Consider the following 21,308-nt stretch of genomic DNA (forward strand, 5'->3'; position numbering starts at 1 on the left):
CGTGCAAAATTTTAAATAGAAAATTAAAATTTCGTACTTTTTTCACGTTTCAGAGTAATACACGATTAAATATAATTCGTTTTTGTATTTTTTCGTACTAATAATGTTTTTTTTTCTTTTGGTTTTTTTTGTGCTTTTTGAAATCAATATGCCGATTTTATTCTGCTGAACAACCATATCAACGTTTTGCACATTTGTAAACAAATGTAGTATATACTTGATACATTAAAAGTTTAAAATCAAAGATGTATTTTTAGCACTAGGTGTGAGTCTGGGGGAATTACACATTGTTAAGTGTGATCTTGCCTGAAGTTAACAGTCGATTGATTACCTTAGAGCGATCGGCCGCATTGTCAACACCTTCTTTAAGAATGTGAACTAAAACTGTTTATAATGTAGTTGTTTTTTTTTTTTAGTTTCTTTTGTAGTAACGCTGCCTAGATTTTGTTTTCTCTGATTTTACCCCTGTAATTTCCTGAAGTAGGGACTGGTTGTCTCGAAAATTTGACAATATCTATTGTATGTATCGTATGCCATTTTTAGTGCTTTATATATATATATATATATATATATATATATATATATATATATATATATATATATATATATATATATATATATATATATATATTAATTATGCATTAAATGCGTATTACAATCATTAAACGGGGAAGTATCTTTTTTTTTCATTTATAAGGCTACACTTAGAAAGGCTCATTATGACAAATTAATAATAATCCACAGCTGAAAGGTGAAAGTTCAATTTCTCCATACAAAGTTCAATTTCTTCATGCAAAGACCTGTTAATTGATGTTTTATTTTATACCGAATTTTTAACAAATAAATGAAAGATACGCTTATAAAAGAATTGTTCAAGTCTAAAAATTCTAATGCATCACGTATATATAAAAAAGTTACAGTCAGAAAGTTTGAAGCACAATAGTATTCTGCTTTTAGTGTGATAAAGTTTACATAGTTTAAAATACATAATTGTAATGAAATAAAAAGATTAGTTTGCAACTTTTTTTACGATGTGTGATATTTGTTCGACTAGATTGCACCTTTGAAGGCACGACCATGTTAAGGGCATCTTTTTAAATTAAAGATATTTTATTTCAAAAGAGTATCTATTAAACTCGTTTAAGTCTAAATAATGCATTTCAATCCAATTGAATATCATTAAATCTATTAAAATCTTATCAAACGTACATTATGAAAAGAAAATCATGCAAAATTTAAACCGGATTTAGCTCACCTGAGCTGAAAGCTCAAGTGAGCTTTTCTGATCGCATTTTATCTGTCGTCTGTCTGTCTGTCTGTAAACTTTTCACATTTTCAACATCTTCTCAAGAACCACTGGACCAGTTTCAACCAAACTTGGCACAAAGCATCCTTAGGCTTGGGGTTTCAAAATTTTAAAAATTAAGGACCACGCCCTTTTACAAGGGGAGATAATTAGGAATTATTGAAAATTTTCGAGAATTTTTCAAAAATCTTCTTGGCCAGGAAAGCTGAAACTTATGTGGAAGCATCCTCAGGTAGTGTAGATTCAAAGTTGTGAAAATCATGACCTCCGAGGGTAGGGTGGGGCCACAATGGGGGTCGAATTTTAACATACGGGTATATATAGAGTAAAGCTTTAAAAATGTTCTTCTCAGAAACTGTTAAGCCAGGAAAGCTGAAACTTATGGTAGTGTAGATTCAAAGTTGTGAAAAGCATGACCCCCAGGGGCAGGATGGGGCCACAATGGAGACCGACTTTTTACATAGGAATATTTAGAGTTAATCTTCAAAATCCGTAACTTCAGATAGTATAGATTTAAATTTGTTTAATCAAAATCTTTAGGAGTAGGATGGGGCCACATTGGGGATCCAGTTGTACAAAGGAAAACATTTTAATTATTCACAAGAACTGAAATATTGTTATATACAATGTATACTTTTTTGTATATTTTTGTATATTGCTGATTCTTTAAAATCGTTTAAACTTTGGCCCCCGGACGATCATTGGGCCTCACAAGGGATTCAGAGTTTGATGTAGGTTTATATCCTGCATATAAACAATTGTTTAAGGTCTTTTGAGAACTGCAATGCTGAATGTGATATGACTATAAAACCATCAGGTTAGAAAAGGGACTTGATTATAAATATAAGAATATTCAGAGGGAAACTGTTTTTTTATACAGAATCTACATTCTACATTTCATATATTGTATTATACCACTTTGTCCAGATATTTTGTATTATGACTCCAAGAAGCTGATTTTATCATGCCTATTGTTGCTCAGGTGAGCGATGTGGCCCATGGGCCTCTTGTTAATTTGTAGAACTTCTTTGATCAAATATTTTGTAAACTTTCCAATATCCCTATTATGCATATGTCAACATGTAGTTGATATTGTTTAAAGTTTAAAATACATTTCAATAGCATGCAAAACATACCGGGCACGTTTGACTGAAGCAGGTGAACTCCTTTTTCTATAACAATAGCAAAATGTGATCATAAAAGCTGACTTGATCATTCACCACAGATTCCTTTTAACTATTCCCATTACCTGGCAATTACTATATCGGATCGTGCACTCACATAACTTCCAAATCTTTACCAAGAAATGGGGAATAACTCATGTTATATAATCTCATTATACAATGCTCAACACATCTATAAGAGGATAGAATTCCCGACATGAGAGGCAAAACAACCATTATGATTTTGATAAGAATTTAAATATCTAGTTAAATAATTCTATTTAACGATGTGCGATCATGATTTCTTTTTCTACAAAAGAGGATGAGAATGATTTTGTTTTGTAATTTAAGCTAAAATTATCCAAAGTCGTTATTCAACAGGAAGCTGCTGTATGTGTGGTACACATATGACACACTGAAACAAAGAATGTGTTAAAATTTTAAGAATTAATAAGTGCTGATACAAATGCGACAGAAATTTACAAAAACTGAGAGACAAGAGTACAACAATATACATAAATACCCCCACTTGCTTCAGATAGGGTTATCATAAATATACGTATCGTACTATTCATGTTTTCAAGAATCTAAAAAGGCAAATTGAAATTGGGTTTGCTCTTTAAACTGTAATATCTCGTCCGTACCACTTAAGCTTGCTATAGTAGCAAGGGTGGGTTTCGAATAAAGGACCCCTTCGATATTCTTGGAAAATTCAGAGTTGCTGTACCTTAAGGCTTATGAAAGTTGCTAAAATTCATGAATTGAATTTTAATGAATATCATTAGCTAGAGGGATGTCTTCTGTTGAAATTGGAATTCAATAAATAGGCCTCTAATTTTAAGTACATGAGAATAAGAAGTAAAATGCACAACTTGTAGCTATGACTGTTGTGTTAACTACACAGTGAAATTGCAAGTTACAGATGGGAGGAAAAACAACACAAAAAGAAAGTGGATGGAACATAGTAAACTATACACTTGTAAGTTTCTGACATGTGAAGGTGTAACACACATATTGTACGGAATGTCAATCCCTTAAAGGGAATTAGCAGGTGAAGGTCTAAGAAGCTGAAAAAAAACCATGAAAAATGGGCAAAAATCTCAGAAAACCAGTATTTAAGAATGTGCACACGTTCTAACTAGCAATTTTCATCAGAAATTGGTGTTTGGCAATATATGGAGTGAATTATAGGTATGTTTGCTGAATGGGAACTGAAGAAATTCCAGAAATTTTTGACTTTTTAATAAATAAACCGGTTATAAATTTTGGTTTGTCGTAAAGTTTCACAAGAACGACTCTTTTTGTGATCAAGTAATAAGAAAGGGAAAGAGATTTATCGTCAAATATTAGTCGTTCTAAAGATATCCTTGAGCAATTTGCTGCAGATGAATTGCTCCAAATGAATTGATGTCTGATTTGAGTGAATATACAAATGAGATGTATTTTAATAATTATAAGAAACTTAATTTCAAGGGAATGTCCCTGAACCTTTTCAAAGTTAAAAATAACACTTCCTAAATCAACACACAGTCATTGTCAACGGTTGTTCACAAATGTGTGTTCGATTTAAGTTATGCAATTCAACGCACAATTAGAGCATAGCGATTGTTAAGAGAGACGAATATATTAAATGTCTCTATAGATTAAATGCACACTGTTTGCAACATTATGCCGCGTAAAAGGAAGTGCTTTGTTAAACGACGAAATTTCAAGTTTATCGCTCTGTTCAATTACTTACAAATGCGTATTTAAAAAAAAAAGTAAACATATGGGAGAAAAATAATTTTTAACATTACAGACGGAATATACCAGTTTTGTAGGGGCACATAAAAAGGCATGTTTGCAGGTATAAAAAAGTACAGATTTAAGTTTTAAGGCAACTTTTAACCCAAGAAAGTGCAATAGTTTTTTCGAGATTGAAGTTGTCTCTATAGAATTGTTTTCTTGTTAAAGGGTGCATTGAAAATATTTCACTATGGTTTACCTTTGCCTTGTTATAAGTATTTTTGCAATTGTTGGTTGTGAGTGCCTTGCTATCGCGAATATTTCTCGCCGCGAAACAGTCCTTCTCGTATGGTTGTTATAACAACACAGGTATGGATAAGGCTTGGTCGCGAACATAAGTCGTCGCGAACCAGTTCATCAGTTATTAATCGCTAAATAAAGTCGCCGCGAATAATAGGATTTCACCATTTAAGGTTAAATCCATTTATCAAAGTGAACGGACAATATTTTTCCTTTTTTATAAAATTTCGTAATTTGAGCTTTAATGACTTTGCGCGCGAAAATTAGTGAGAACATCATGAATTGCGGACGTCATTATAGTACGCATTTACATCATCAGTCAAAGCAGAAGATTTTAACGAAATGCCGAAGAGGAAAACACAGAGCAGCGAGAGCCAACCCTATCAACCTCGGAAACGAGCAGGGAAGCAACTGCCTCTCCTAGAGCCTCCTTCAGCCCCTTCGACTACTGATTATCCTGAAGTTCAGATGAATCTGGCACCTGAACTGCCCCAGTCCATCCCTGGTCCTTCTTACACACTTGGTGCACAGGAAACTCCCCCTGTGGAGCCGCTACCTCCTCACCAACTGCAAGACCTGGCGGAGCGGATATCCACCATCTTAAAAGACAGAGGGAGTCCTCAGTCGCAGGAAGAAGGTACATCTCAGTCTGGTTCTGAACTTTCGAATGCACGTGTAGCCAGTTACGATAATGAACTGGGACATAATGTACCCAACAATGTCAAAATTAAAATTGGTAATGGTGAATATGTTAATTTGGCATCTTTGATTAACAATAGAACCGAAACTGACCCAAATGATGATACAAAGTATTTCTCACTTCAAAATGGCAGCTTGGCTCTATCTGCTAAATCCAAATTAAGACCCATCACTGATATTCAGGTCTGGACGGATGCTTTCCTTGTTTATGCATCTATCTTTGCTTTGGCTCATCCCACAGAAACTTCAGGCCTGTTTAAATATATTCACACAATACGGCTTGGGGCAAATCGGGTCAATGGTTTGGGGTGGCGCGATTATGACATCCAATTCAGACTTAAGAAAGAGTGCAATCCTTCAATGTCATTTGCTATAGTGGATCAGGAGCTATGGCTGCTTTACATGTACAACAGCGCACCTTCCCCACAGCATATGGTAAACCAACCCCAGCCTCTGAAATGCTATAATTTTAATTACAGGGGCGCATGTTCAAGGCAAAACTGTCTTTATAGCCATTTGTGTATATTATGCTCACAGCCCCACCCATACACAATGTGTAGAAACACTACTCGAAATTCCTTGAATTTTAGATCTGGAAACTTCCAATCAACCTGGCGTCCTCAGTCAACAGTTAAACCAGCCACAAACAGTAACAGAATCCCCCTTCCCTTGCATGCTAGACGTCAGTAATGTTGCTTGCACTCCCATTAAAGTCCCAGCATTATCCAAATATTTGGCAAAATACCCTATTAAGGAAAATGCCCTCGAATTACTAGAGGGGTTTCAATTTGGTTTTAAATTATGTTATGAAGGTCCTAGACGGCCATACAACTGTAACAACCTTAAGTCTCTAAAGTTACTTACCACAGAAGCCATACAATTGGTTAACAAAGAAATAAATATGGGCAGGGTTGCTGGACCTTTCCCTTACTCCCCACTTCATAACCTTAGACTTTCCCCGATAGGTATGGTGCCAAAGAAGGATGGTACTTTCCGCCTAATTCATCATTTGTCTCACCCAGCTGGTGATAGTGTGAATGATTATATTGATCACAAGTATTGTTCAGTTAGATATACCACATTTGAAGAAGCCCTTGAAATGTTAGAAAAGTTAGGTTCAGGTGCGTTAATGGCTCGTTTGGACGTCAAGAGTGCTTTTCGCTTACTTCCGGTTCATCCATCTGATTTTCAGCTGCTGGGTTACAAGATAAATGATTACATTTATATTGACAAGTGTATGCCATTTGGGTGTTCAGTAAGTTGTGCTAAATTTGAAAAGTTTGCCTCCTTTCTGGAATGGGTATTAAAAACTCTGTGTCAATCTTATAACGTAGTGCACTACCTTGATGATTTTCTACTAGCTGGTCTTCCTGGGACTCAGGAATGCCATTATCTAGTGTCAAAATTTACCAGTGTTTGTGATGAATTAGGGGTTCCACTAGCCCTTGACAAAACCTTGGGTCCTACAACAAAATTAGTGTTTTTAGGACTCGAAATCGATACAGTTGCAGAGACGGTTAGTATTCCCTTAGACAAATTGGGTCAATTACGTCATCAACTGAACTATTTTCTTTACCGTAAAAAGGTGACCCTTAGTGAAATCCAGTCACTAACTGGTCTACTTAATTTCTGCATTAGAGCTATTCCAGCAGGCCGAGCATTCGTAAGGCGCTTGTATGATGCCACAACCGGCCTTAGCAAGTCTTATCACAAACGTAGAGTTTCTTTGGAAATGAAGCAAGATATACAAATGTGGCTTGTGTTCCTGGAGTCATTTAATGGTATAAATTCTTATAAGCAGGTAGACTGGGCCAATGATTTTCAGTTAGAATTATTCACAGACAGTGCTGGTTCTGAAAACCTAGGTTGTGGGGCTATTTTTGGAACTCATTGGGCCTTTTTAACATGGCCTGAATCCTGGAAAGGGGCATGCATATTTAGGGACATCACATTTTTAGAATTGGTTCCCATAGCAATGGCATTCTCTATTTGGGGTAAGGAGCTGGTGGGAAAAAGAGTAATTCTTCACACATATAATAAAGCGCTTGTTACCATTTTAAATACTAAAACATCCAAATCACCCAGAGTCATGATTCTCTTAAGATTGTTAGTCCTGAAGGGACTTGTGCATAATATTCAATTTAAAGGGCAGCATATTATAGGAGTTCAAAACGTTAAAGCTGATTCTCTCTCTCGTCTGCAGTGGAACAGATTCAGACATGTCTTTCCAGAAGCCGACCAGCTCCCATCGACTGTTCCAGACTCATTCCTCAGACTCATCTACAATATCGAGCACAAGTATTGCTAAGTTGTTCTTTGTCTGAAAACACAAAGAAATTATACATGACAGCAGTTCATCAGTTTAATTTATTTTGCCATGTTTATGAACGTAATCAAACTTGGCCACCAAACCCTAATGACTTGATCCATTTTGTAGCGTATCTCTCATTTAAACAATTCTCATCAAGCACAGTCAAAGCATATATTGCAGGAATATCATATTTTTGCAGAATCCGGGGTTTTCTGGATACAACAAAATCATTTATATTACAAAAGGTATTGGTCGGATTTAGTCGTATGAACACAAGAGTTGACAATCGCAAACCAATAACCATCAGCATCCTTCAAGGTCTAATTTCTATTCTTCCTCAGGTTTGCCTATCAAACTATGAATCTATTTTATTCAGTGCACTTTTTTGCACAGCATTTTTTGGATATTTTAGAATAGGGGAGCTAGTACAGGATTCAAAAGTAAAACCAGGTCATGCAATACAAGTAGGCGATGTTCGGTTATCAACCAGCAATTCAGTCATTATAACCTTAAGACACTCCAAAACTGATCAAGAGGGAAAGGGTGCCACAATCACTTTAGTGCCCGCTAGCCCAATCTGCCCTATCCAACATCTAAATAAATATGCAACTTTAAGACCAAATTCCCCCGGAGCCTTTTTCATTCATTTGTCTGGCTATCCAGTGACCAGATATCAAGCAGAATCGGTATTTAACAAGGCTATTAGAATGCTAGGTTTGGACACCAAAATGTATAAGACCCATTCATTCCGCATCGGTGCAGCTTCCAACGCATGGGCTAGTGGAATGAGTCAAATGGATATTGCGGGCAATGGGCGTTGGAAATCTCGTTGCATGTATAGGTACATCAGAAGCTAAGCATTTTGCTAGCATTTATATTGTGCATTTAAGGTGTTATACAATTTAGTTTGTTATTGTCACGCTGCCCTGTTTTTATTTATTTCACAACAGGGTTACAATGGTAGCTCTGTATGTCATATCTAGACATAAACTAACATACTATTGTGGAATACGTAATATGTGTGTATATATTTCCCGTTCAATTAATTTTGTATTTGTAGATACTAGAATTTGGATTGTGGGTTCGTCCATTATTAAGAGAGCCTTTTGTCAGACAAGGCATTCAATATTTCAAACTCACCTCGAGCTAGAAAGGCATCGGGCAACAATTTTCTGGCAGGGTAAGGGTGGAATGAAATGGGGGGAAATTCTGCCGAAAATCAAGTGTTTACTAAAAGTAGAGGACCCACCCAATTTCCTCGTATTGCACTGTGGGGGCAATAACATACCGGGTGATAAAGGTGAGAAGTCTGTTGATTTAAGACTAAAAATCAACAACACCTTGGTCAGTTTGGCCAAGCTGTTGCCCGACACTGTTTTGGTTTGGTCACAGATACTCCCCCGCCAGCACTGGCGAGGCGGTGTTGACCAAGAAGCAATGGATATGGTCAAAAAACGGTTAAACAGTTTTGTTGCAACCGCCTTAATCCGCACAGGGGGGAAATATATTCGATATCCAGAAATTCAGATTGATTGTCCGCACTTGTTTGCCCCTGACGGAGTTCATCTCTCTGAACTTGGTAACCAATTTTTCTTGTACCGCCTCCAACAAGCTTTGCAGACTTTTATTACAAAACCCACTGAAAAAGTGTCACCAAAATTGGGAGAGTTTGGGCCATGGCTGTGCTATGACTAGTTAACGGGTCATAGTCTCAGTCACAAATTTGTAGTGGCTGCATTGATTATATTATTGCTCCTGACTTATTTGCACTTATATACCCAGTCAGTTTGATATTGGCAGACAATGATCTTGCCTATGATGCACTTCTGTTATGTATCTGAAAGTGATCAATATTTGATCACTAGTTAACCTTTTGCTGATTACCTTTTTATTTTTATCTAAATTTCATTTTTCTGTGGCGATGGGGGCGCTTATTTATTTATTTATTTTTTTACTACTGGTGGCGCAGACTATGCCATAGCATTTGGCATAGTCTCGTGGCAGCTTTTAGGCTTACCAGTAGTATCATTGGACTTGGTTATAACTAATATGTGCTTATCTTGACAGTATGTAATTGTGAACATCTGTTCCCAGGGTTCACCATTTTTGCATTTTTAGGGATGCCATACAAGGCTATATATTGATGCCTCGGCTCCCTCACTTAAACGGCCATGGCCCATTCAGCCAATAAAAAGAATTCAGTATGAACTAGCTAATTCTTCCTTTTTTATTATTTATTGGGTATACTGGCACTCCCTTATTTTAACTTTCATCTTTGATAATAGTTGGTTTACAGTATTTGTTTTTTCTGCAATATCGCGATCTTTATATTCCACATGAATCACCAAAGAAAATTTTTTATTGTTTAAATAAACATCTAGTCAAATAGTTCTTATGAAGTATTTGCAGTCATGACTTTTTAAACAAAGGGGGATGAGAATGATTCGTTGTTTACTTTTGAAATCTTAAATCGATATCATAAAGATTGTTGCATACTGGTTCTTGTTGATGTCAAAGTACCAACAAATAGCATGGCATGATGGGTCCCGCTTTTCTTTATAACATATTGTACTTCATATCATAAACAATATTTTAAAAACACTATTGCCGTTGCAATCACGACAAATTGTGTAGAATGTGGAAACGTTCGGATCAAATCAAGCCTCTTCACATTTTGATCAACATTACGCATTACTATAATCAAAACAGCTGATTCTGATTAAAACCTTTTTATTAAGTCAAATATAAATACATGTTTTTCAGTATTTGTTTCACCATATTGTATATGTTGAAAATTTAAGTTAAGCTAAAAAACCGAAGTCGTTATTCAACAGGACCTTGCTGTCTGATTGGTACAAAAATGAATCCCACCATATAACACGCTGAAACAAAGAATGTGTTAAACTTTTAAGTATGAACAAGTGCTGAGACAAATGCAACAGAAATTTGACAGAGAAACAGACAAACAAGAGTACAACAGTATAACCCCGCTTGTCAGATCGGGGTTATAATAAAATGACGGATCTTACTACTGTATACAGGGTTATTATCGCCCCATGTAATTTTTCGCCCATCTTCACTTGCAAACAGTTTTGTTTCGTCTTGAATTCGCTATGACAGTTGTGTTTAAAGAAAGATCATATGAGAGATTGGAATTCGCCATGTCTTAAATTTGTCCGCTGGCAACAAGGCCAACAGGAACGAAAAAAAAAACGTGGGCGAATGAATCTTAGTATACAGAATTCATGTTTTCAAAACTCTCTAGAGGCCATTTGAAAGTAAAAATTGGATTTTTTCCTTTAAACGGTAACACGGCAAACATCATTATCTCGTTCGCACCACTATAGTTTGATATAATAAGAGTTAGTGTCTCGTAAGCACGATTCGATACTTTCTACGACACTGTTAGAAGACGTAAATTGTTTTGGTTTTAACTAGTGCAATCTAAATTCTATAAATCACAGTATTTCTCAAATTAAAATAAACTGTTCATTAAGATAAGAGCAAAATACGAAGCTTCACAAAGTCACTATTCCAATAATACGATAGTGACATGGTACTTTCGGGTTCTCTATATTCAGGGAATCAATAACATTATGTTGCAAGTTGTGTTTTCTTAAGTTATATGTTTCTTTTTGTGCAGTGCAAAAATAAAATAAAATATCCTTTCCGTGTACAATGGAGTCTCAGTTATCCGGACGCTTTCGTTCCCAAGTCCAATCGTCTGGACATATGAAGCGTCCGGATATCTGAAATGTGTCTACTGTTGTCATGAATGATAATGTATTTGTATACAATGGCTCCCAGTGTTGATACTAGTTTTTTCTTGCCTTTTATACCATATAGCAACACATGCTAGAGTTGTCTGTTGATATGAACGCTTTTAGATATAAAGAACTCTGCTTTATTTTATTATTTTGTCATGAAATATTAACCGGACAACAATGATAATCGAATCTAGCTAGTGTTATATGTGTGTGATACACTGTTGTTCGCAATTTTCCAATTTTTGAAAGTGATTTGGCAAGTCAGTGTGTTTATACAAGCTACTTATGAGGGTCTAGCACGTAAAAAAAGGTGTGAAACTTAATTGACAGGGGTTATCTTTTGTAATGAGAAGGATATCATCAAATTTTACCGTCCGGTTAAATGAAACAAGATTAGTAGTAAATCTGATCAGTGTTTTGTGTTAAGAAAAAGACTGTCCGGATCCGGACCGCGGAATTCCGGATAAATGAGACAAAATAACGTACGAAAAAATATGTTCCCAAATAAAATCGTCCGTAACTGAAGGGTCCGGTTATCTGGCGTCCGGATATCTGAGGCCCCACTGTATGTGTATAAATGTAGTTCTGTATTTTGTAAACATGTCTTTATATACTTTATTTTAACATAATAATTATATGTTTTGCGGCTCATCTAGATGATCAGAGTATTAAATGAATATACATGTATTGATATGAAATGACATGATTTGAGATTAAAAATTTTATTTTTATTTTTTATGTATAAAATAGTTTACTGGTGCATTTTAATTGATTGATCAAAATATTGAAAGTTTAAGTTAAGTTCAAAGCGAGATACAGAGGTAAGAGTTTGTTGTTATGTAAACAAAGCTCGAGTCTTATAGTTGTTTACAAAATATGTAATGTAATGTACATGTAATTTAAACTGTCATTTTGTTTGAAAACTATGCATACAAGAACAGGGCAGTGCTTTTTTAGTCACTCAGAGCAGCTGTCGAACTGCGCAGCTACAGACTAATTTTGAAGATTTAAAAATCTGACAAAATATGATGGGGCTTCATTGGTGTCCTCCCTCTCTACAACCATTTGTTGAGAAAAAATCCAAGCTTGTTTATTTAAGTTGTAACTTTGTCTCAAAGTAAGGTACCTTATTCTTAAACAGGTCGGGTACACTACCTTATATGGATAGCATTATTTAACACGTGACAGTATTTTCGGCAAACACATTCTTCAATCCAGTGAATGAGTTGCAATGCATGACGGTCTACAATGTGTTTACGATTCAACAAACATACGTGGTTTTTGTCTGTTTTATTCACAATATTTAATTGCTTGCCGGAATGTTTGCACATCTTGATTTTTACTTTAGAAGGCAAAAAAGGAAAGATTACGCACCATTAACTTTGTTCCATGCTCACATTGAAAAATACTGTTGTTTTCAATAATCAATTGTTGCTTCAAAAATGATCATATCAAACGACTGACAAACATACGCATACAAGTACAAACAGATTTTGATAAGAAAAAAACAGCAAAATTGTGTATTGGTGGCTTTATAATTGTGCACTAGAAATAAATACAACTAACTGTATATTTTTTAACATACGTGAATAGCCACGTTAGTAGAAATGCACAAATATACGTCAAACTCAGAAGCGCAAGCTATGCAGCATATAGTATTTTGTCCGTTAAGCATTCTGATGAATGTCCCTGAAGAAAATATCAACTTGCATTCTACTAATGTTGTCCCAAATATGGGTATCACGTGACAAAATGGTACTCACTGCTTCTAATTCAATAGGACGTACCTCTCTTTTGAACATTAACAATGGGGTATTTAAATAGGTTGATATAAGTCCACATATGCAATATTTTTTAAATGTGAGCATAGAAATTGAAGTTCAGACATAACTATTCATATTAATTTCATAAATTCTGAAAAATCATTCAAAATGAGTTTCCACAGGAAAATTCAAAATGGTATATATTTTCAATATGATTTGCATACACTGAAACTTGCAGTAGCCCACAATGCCTTGCAACTCATTCAATTGATTGGTTAGTCGATAAAAGTAAACAGATGGCTAATTACGTATGCAAATTTATGCCGACGTCACAAAATATAGTGGTCTCGACCTGTTAAAATTGGTCTCAAAAAACCACAAGATATATTTGTCTGTGTCTATGGAGGTACATCGCAGAAATATTTTTATTGAAAATGCATACTTTTTTAATTTAAGATAATCACTTTTTTAGACCCATATCCCCCTTCTAAAAAGAATTTACCTTAATTTATACTTATAGAACTAAAAATAAGTCCATTAAACAAACATGGAACAGGTATAGAGATATATATCAAATTCAAAACGGATTGTTTTGAATTGACATTTACATATAAATTATTTGTTTCTATGAAAATATAACGCCAATGTCTCTCCATAGACACAAGAGCTCTAAGTATAGACTGGATTTTCTTGTTCTAAAAATAGATCCTATGCTAACTGATAAAAACAGGGCATCCTGTTTTGAGGCAAAGTTACAACTTTTAAAATGAGCAAAATTCAAACTTTTTCTCAACAAATGGTTGTAGAGGAGACACAAATGAACCCCCTTCATAATTTTTCAGATTTTTAAATCTTCAAAATATGTCTGAGCTGCGCAGTTCCACAGCTGTACTGGGTGATTAAAAAGGCATTGTCCTGTTCTTGTAGGCATACTTTTCAAACAAAATGACATGTAGGACTTAATATTTATTGCTTATATATTTTTTGGCAACATTTTTGGCCAGTTTTGGGCTGGAACAAGCCAGTTCAAAAAATGTTTACATTCTTATTCTCAATTGTACAAGATGGCCACACATCCCCCTTAAATGTTCGTCATTTTGGCATAGCACTACGGGTGAAAACATCATAGAGAGAGCATTAGAGCATAATGTAACGTAGACAAAAAAATTTGTTGATGAATCTGTAGGTTTAGCTTGTTCTTTTTCCCGCGCGCACTGGTTCTTTGAGCTCGCTTCGCTCGCTATAAGTGTTATTACAAAATTTGATACATGTTCGTTTATCAGTAAAATCTTTTGGAGTTATGTAAAGCTAATAGTATATGAGATAATTTGGTAGACCATTAATTAAGAACTTATTTTTAAAAATATACAATCATGAATTTAACGATATAATAATGTTTTAATATTGAAAGTTTAACATACAATTGTGATTTACTAAAACATCCAAACGACAGAGAAAGGAATTGTCAACAGGCAACATAATTAGAGGTTATTAAAAATTCAGATCGAATAAACGAAATGGAAGTGCACACAGTTTAAGGTAACAGAATCAACTTAGTTGCACTGAATTTAATTTTTAATTTTTCAATTTTAAATAGCTTTACTTGTCATGCATTGTTTCTGATTACAATTTAATTATCATATTGGGTAATTCTTTATCCAAGAAGCACAAACAGAGTATTGTGCAGGTTCTCATGGGAAAAGAAAACATTCTCATAATTAACTGGTAATTTGAAAATATTCATTATCGTAGGATAATGGCATATTTCAAAGAAAGGATAATGAAAATATATGTCTATGCATCATTTAAAGATGGGTTACATTGTCTCCTTAAAACTTATGAACGTGTGGTTACTGTATTTCACAACATTACAGACGACGGCAAAACTAGTAAATTCGGTGAACATTTTGTGAAATATGCGGCTTATGTTTTTGTTTACGCTTAATTGGTATATAGGATCGACGTACTTAAAAGAAATTGAGCTACAACAATGTACAACATTGAACTTAAATATCAAAGCCAGTGTGGAACTAATTGAGGAAAGAGCGTATCCATTATGGACTAACGACTATGAAACATATGGTGCTGCGTTGCATCACTGTTTTTCGAGATGCGAAAAAGACGAGCGGTGCGTTGGGATAGAGCTTTGTAGAATACGACCTGGCAATTCTCAATGCAGAGGATGTTGTGAATGGTTTGTTAATCCCCACGAAGGAGTGCCGGCTTTGAAAACATCCGAAGTATGCAGATATATTGAGCTGGTATGTGTAGACTTGTGTCCCTGAATAAAAAATTTTTAATTATTTGCTCTGCAACTTCTTTTTTTTTTTAATTTATATCCCTAAAATAGCCCGTTTAATTTCTTTAAAAAATTACTCCTAATTAATACTATAAAATCGTGGAAGTCTTTTAAACTTATTCGAGGACTTTCCAATTTGACTGTCATGATTCAACATTTTAATTAAACGTATTTTATTCTCTATTTCAAGATATTCTCAATTCACATTTTGCTTCGTTATTCAATATTTGTAAATACCTTAGAGTTCAAACGATGCTCTTTAAAAATTATGAAAAATTTCAGAGATTTCTCTTAAGAAACGCTCCCTCTAGCTTATCAGGTTTCAATACACGGCTAAAAATGTTATGTCTATGGGGATTTTTTTTATGGCAACAGACCCGCATGATAACGTTAAAAACTGTGCGATGTTTTCGGAGTGACTTCCAAATGGAGAAAAGATGTCAAATATTCGTAAGAAATCAGTTTTTGTTACTGTGAATTTTCCGCGTGAAAAATGATAATGTGTGAATGAAATTATCTTGGATATTTTCCCTTTCATCTTTTTCAATTGCACATTTTCACATGTCTGATATTTTTTAAAATCGTCAAAATTTGTTGCATATACATGTATATCTTGGTACAGATTTAAGGTATATTTACCCACATTGCTTTGTTTTATCGATTTGTCTCATTAAATTCGACACACTTAGAGTATTTGACGTCAGAATCAAAAATATTATATGAGCCAGTGTATTTGAGTAAAAGAGTCTTGTGACATAACGTCACAATGCAGAGTAAACGCAATAGACGGATCACGAATTGCTTCAGAGCACTAAATTGTTCAAAAATGAACATGTTTACTAAAACAATAAATGAATGAAGATATAAAATTTTATACTATGACAAATGTTTTATAATAATCGCAAATGTAATCCTTGCTTTTCATTTCATTCCAATAGGACAACAAAATTTATACTGCCGAAAATGGATCTAATGGTAAATATAATTATGTTTATCCTTTGTAGATTGATTTAACTACACAGTTTCGATAATCGTTATACATAACAAAGAAAGATAATACAAATTGTTGAATCAGAATGAAGAAACACTATAAAAATTTCAAAATTCTACAGAAAAAAATTCCAAATTAGCCTATAAAAATCGCTTTTTGGCCAATCTCATCGAAAAATAAATCACTTCGTTAAATGTAACCAATTCCTTTTATCGCCACAAATACTTCAGTTTCTCTTTTACATGTAATGCAATTAATATTTTACCGTTTGCAACCATTCTACAAGTTGAGTAGCATGTGTACATGTTATATAACAATTCGAATAAGGTTTATAGAGAACGAATTTGGTGGTAGTCCTTATATTTTGACAGTATTTTTGAACATGTATACTATAATGCACATGTTTAAGTACAATTGTAAGACCGCAGAACATTAACTGGCAAAATTAGACATCTACAGCGTATGTCAATTTCACTTGTTGCAGTCAAACTATTTGAAATGGGCGGGAACAAATTGACACGGACGTCTGAGAAAACATTGAATTGAAACTGTACATGTAGTTATAGGAAATGTATTTTCAGTCCACCTCGGCAGTTCTAACTTGCTATATACATGCTAATTAAAGCGATCGAAAAACATTATATTTAGTATCAGCAAAGTGATTGAAATTTTTTTTATTTTACCAATAAGTATATAATCGGCAAATATGAGAAGATCTCAATTCGGGAGAGATAATACGCAAGGCAAGGCATTGTCCGATGACTTCAGAGAATCAGTCGTCACAAGTCTGATATCAAGTGGGATTTATTCACAGAGAAGAACAATCAAAGTTCCCATAATATTAAAATTATATCCAATAATAGAATATATAAAATTTTTCATATAAGAAATCATCGGACAATGCTTTGCCCTGCGTATGATATCTCCGAATTGTTATCTTTTCATATTTGCTGATTATATACTTATTGATGATATAAAAAGTTTTTCAACCGCTTTTCTGATACTAATTTTAAAAATTTTTTTCGATCGCCTTATATTAGTATGCAAGTTAGAAATGCTGAATCAGAGGAGGATGTGTCCATTTCAAATGTTTTGACTGTAACAAGTGAAACTGACGTAAGCTGTATATTTCCAATCTTGCCAGTTAATGTTCTGCGGTCTTATCAATTGTTGAAACTTAAAGGAAGTTTCTTTCTTCCAATCAGTGGCATTGCACGCATCCACAACAGCGAGCTCCATAGACATATTCTATTCTACACCTTTGTCATCCTCTAAAGCTGTAGATGGTCTAACCAGTTGTCCGGACCCGACGTATATTTTCAGCTCGATATTTAAAGCTGATCCATGGCTGGAGATAAATCTTTAAAGAGTTATAACGATATGGAGAATAATCGTTCACACAAGACAGGATTGTTGTGGTAAGGTAACTCCTGCATTTACAAAGCTTGAATGACAAGACGTGACTCAGCTTTATTTGTACAATACCCGTGATTGTTCTTGAAAACGAAGTTGTTTTATATTATAATATGTGCAAGAAACGCAATTGTATTGAAAACTTTTGTTTTGCAGCGGACCGTTTGGTGAATTTTTATATCACGTACGGTGGTAACGGCCAGACCAACAGCTGTGGGTTTTTTCCTGGTCAGTTGCCAAACACTGGAGACATTGTGCTGTTTCAATGTCCACCGAACGCTAGGGGGAGTTCTGTAAATTTAATGATCCAATCCAAGCCAGGAGAGACAAATGTGTTAAGTCTCTGTGAAGTTGAAATTTTTACATTATGATAAAATGATAAATTATAAAAATAATAAATGTAATATGTTTTACGGTGCGACCGTTGGGGCAAGCACAGCATGTGCTCAAACAATGAATTATGATAAATAAAAAAAAATTAACAACGTAAATGAATTTGATTGCAAAATAAAATAAAACATACCTATTTTTCAGTAAATTTACATTATTCATAGTTTATAAGATTAGTTTTGTTATAATTTATTCATTTATAAGTAAAACAATAGTTTAATCCCAGATTCAATGTTGTTGAATTATAAAGATGTTCATTGCTCTGTATCTCCTATTTTAAAGTGATTGTTACGTCGGTTCAACCCCTTTTTTGCAGAAGACATGTTTTCTTAAACTTACATATAAAAATTGAATCATTATAGAGCATCCCCCCCCCATGTTAAAAAAAATAATATTTAATTTTTTTTTTCAATTTACACATAGAAAATTGACTTATCATGGATTTGCCCCGTGCACTTTTAAAAAAAAATTAATGTTTAATTTTTTTTTAATTTACGCTTTTATAAGCAAAAATATTTGCTTATCATATTAAAAGAACATGGAATTGCCCCCCCCCCCCCCCCCTTTGGGATTTTGAGCATGTAATGAATGGAAGTGAAAATAAAGAAACCTGAAAGATTAAAAATGTTCATGAATTTTTTCGTTTTGCTTGTAGAAATTTTTTGGATGAGGCTGCCATCCACCCACCCACCCCATTTTAAAAAGGCGATGCTACGTGGACGTTCCAGAAATTACCGTTATTATAGTGAATAAAATAAATGTGAGCATTTATCCAAATGAGTGCAAGTTACAACTGTTTCCTGTATCGGAATCAGAAGAAATGTCCTCATTCTTTGGCTTTGCAAAATTTTGATAGATTTACAATATTAACTTCTGTTAGAGTAATTTCCCTTATTGTGACGTCAAAGTTCACGGTTAAGTGTCGTCTGACTCTTTAAAACTCCCCTGAGAAATAAAAGTACGCGAAGTATACTGTTTTATTTACTTAAAAAGCATGATGTTATTAAAATCACACATCTTATATGCTTCTCAAAATTTTTACTTTCATTATCGCGAGAACGTGAGGTTGGAAACCTTTGGTACTATGAATTAAGAAATGAAAATAATAATTTTTCTATTGATCGACGTATCAAAGAAAAAATTGACCGGAAAACTTCATCAATGCGCGTAGCGCATTGATGAAAAAGTTTTCCGGTCAATTTTTTCTTTGATACGTCGATCAATAGAAAAATTATTATCTTCATTTCTTATCATTTAATAAAACATTTTCAAATCAAAAAATGTGAAGTGTCATTGATCAAAAATGTAAATAATGTAAATGAAGCGGCGCGTATGAATACAAAATAACAACAGCAACAATATTCAAAATGGATGCGCCTTCAGCTGATGCAGAGCTATTGAACTGAATTTAATGGATTAAATACAAATAGTGAGTTAAAATCTGAACCGGTTGAATTGAAAACGAAAGGAAAATACATGCGATAGCTTGTGATATTATTCACTGTACAGAAAAATTCGTAATAACACTAGTTTTCATGTGAGATCGATGGAAAATGCAACTGGACGTAACCATCCAAGGAGAGGCGATCGTGGACGAAAATAGTTGATATGTCGACAAAGAATAGTATGTATGAGCGACTTTTGTAAACATTGTGGTACCTATATAGCCAGTGATGTACTTAAATGGTATACTATAGTATCTGCCGCTTGGAATGCGCCGAGGGAGTTGATGCATTGTACTCAAAACGATGCTTATTCTGAATTTCTGATGACTGATCATGTAGGGTACTGTGTCAGTTTAAAAATCATCGTTACCCAATTTGAACAGCAGTGTTACCGTGAAAGTGTATGGGCCTATATGTTCGTTATGATTATTCTGGAAAAGGAACAGCCAGCCTCGCAGTAATGTTGATTGATCTATTCAAGCAGACGAAATCGTGAGAAGACGCTTAATTTTCTATTTCGTGAATAAGATATTGTGTTTTGTTTATTTTTGAAGGTTAGACTTTCAAGTTTTTATGTTTATAAAGTTGTATTTTGTTTGCTGACAATAAAACAGACACAACTTTACACTTTGTTGACAGTGTTTATTTTGGAAATTCCCGTTCTATAAATAGTGTTAGATCAGAACAGTTGAGAAAAGTAGATCCGGCGAAAATTTTATTGATGCAGGTATCAAAGAAATTTTTTTCGACCAATCAGAAGCGCCGATATCTCATCAAACGAATAAATATTAAATGATTTGTGGGTCAAAACTTACTGACGTCGAAAAAATTTATCGGACTAAAGTGTAAACCATTGTGACGTCACTCGATTATTTTTGATTGAGAGTGTACTGAGGTGAACTTTAGAGGTAACAGAGACTGTATGCCGTATACATCGTTATTGTTTTTATATTGTCTCGTGAGAGTGTGAAGTGATAAAAATTGCCATGATAACAGGGAACTACTTGGACGATTAAAACAATGCATTACTGGTCCGATTTACTGACGCCAAAAAAATCCGTTTAGTGAATGTGCAACTAGTCCGAATTTTCTATTCACACACGCCTTGCCGGTAGAGCTCGCTTCGCGCCGGCGTTACGCGCCGGCGAGTTGCGCTTGCTAATAATTTAAATAATAAAGTAACAATTTAATATGATGTAAAAATTTGTTTTATAAATGTTCTGTTCAACAAAACTTGTTCATTTAGTCTCTAGTTAAGAATTTCTCGGAGGGGGGGGGGGGGCTCAATAACTGTATTCAAATTTTATGTTTTGTATGAATTATTTATATATAATCATCGTAAGTATTTGATTGATATAACCATCATTTCTGCAAAAAAATAGCATCATTATTGCACAAATTGAGACAGGGAAGGCGCCGCGTGCACGTACATTTAAAGAATACAACAACAACAATTATCTATGTTCAAACAAGAGACAGGTATTGATTAGGTCAGAAATCAGGTCATCATTATATACAAATTTTCAATTCTTAAAAAAGACAAATATCACGAAATTTGGTAATAAAGGTGAACTATTTAAGAACCTTACTAACATCTGGATGGATTCTTTTTTTTATTTAACTTTCGAACATCTTTGTTCAGGGAGTGGTACTGGAACAGACCAGATGACATTAAAATGGAATTGGGGTTACCGTAATAAACTTACTTACATTTATAGTTTGCGTGGTCATATTAA

General features: G+C 34.3%; 1 protein-coding gene and 1 pseudogene across 1 annotated transcript; both read left to right on the top strand.

Moving 5' to 3' along the window:
• Positions 1 to 4,836: 4,836 nt before the first annotated feature.
• LOC128176816 (uncharacterized) lies at positions 4,837 to 9,199 on the top strand. Its single transcript, XM_052843364.1, has 2 exons — positions 4,837 to 5,131; positions 8,565 to 9,199. Exons 1-2 carry the CDS (start codon positions 4,837 to 4,839, stop codon positions 9,197 to 9,199), a joined length of 930 nt encoding a protein of 309 aa, XP_052699324.1.
• Positions 9,200 to 14,918: 5,719 nt separating this feature from the next.
• Positions 14,919 to 18,108, top strand: LOC128176817 (fucolectin-like; annotated as a pseudogene).
• Positions 18,109 to 21,308: the final 3,200 nt, after the last annotated feature.

Source organism: Crassostrea angulata, chromosome 3 (genome assembly GCF_025612915.1).
Source record: "Crassostrea angulata isolate pt1a10 chromosome 3, ASM2561291v2, whole genome shotgun sequence".
NCBI classification, from domain to species: Eukaryota; Metazoa; Mollusca; class Bivalvia; order Ostreida; family Ostreidae; genus Magallana; species Magallana angulata.

Coding starts and splice junctions, on each gene's coding strand:
- LOC128176816 (XM_052843364.1), top strand. CDS start 4,837: ATGCCGAAGAGGAAAACACAGAGCAGCGAGAGCCAACCCTATCAACCT. Junction 5,132..8,564: donor TCCTCAGTCGCAGGAAGAAG/GTACATCTCAGT, acceptor TTGTATTTGTAG/ATACTAGAATTTGGATTGTG.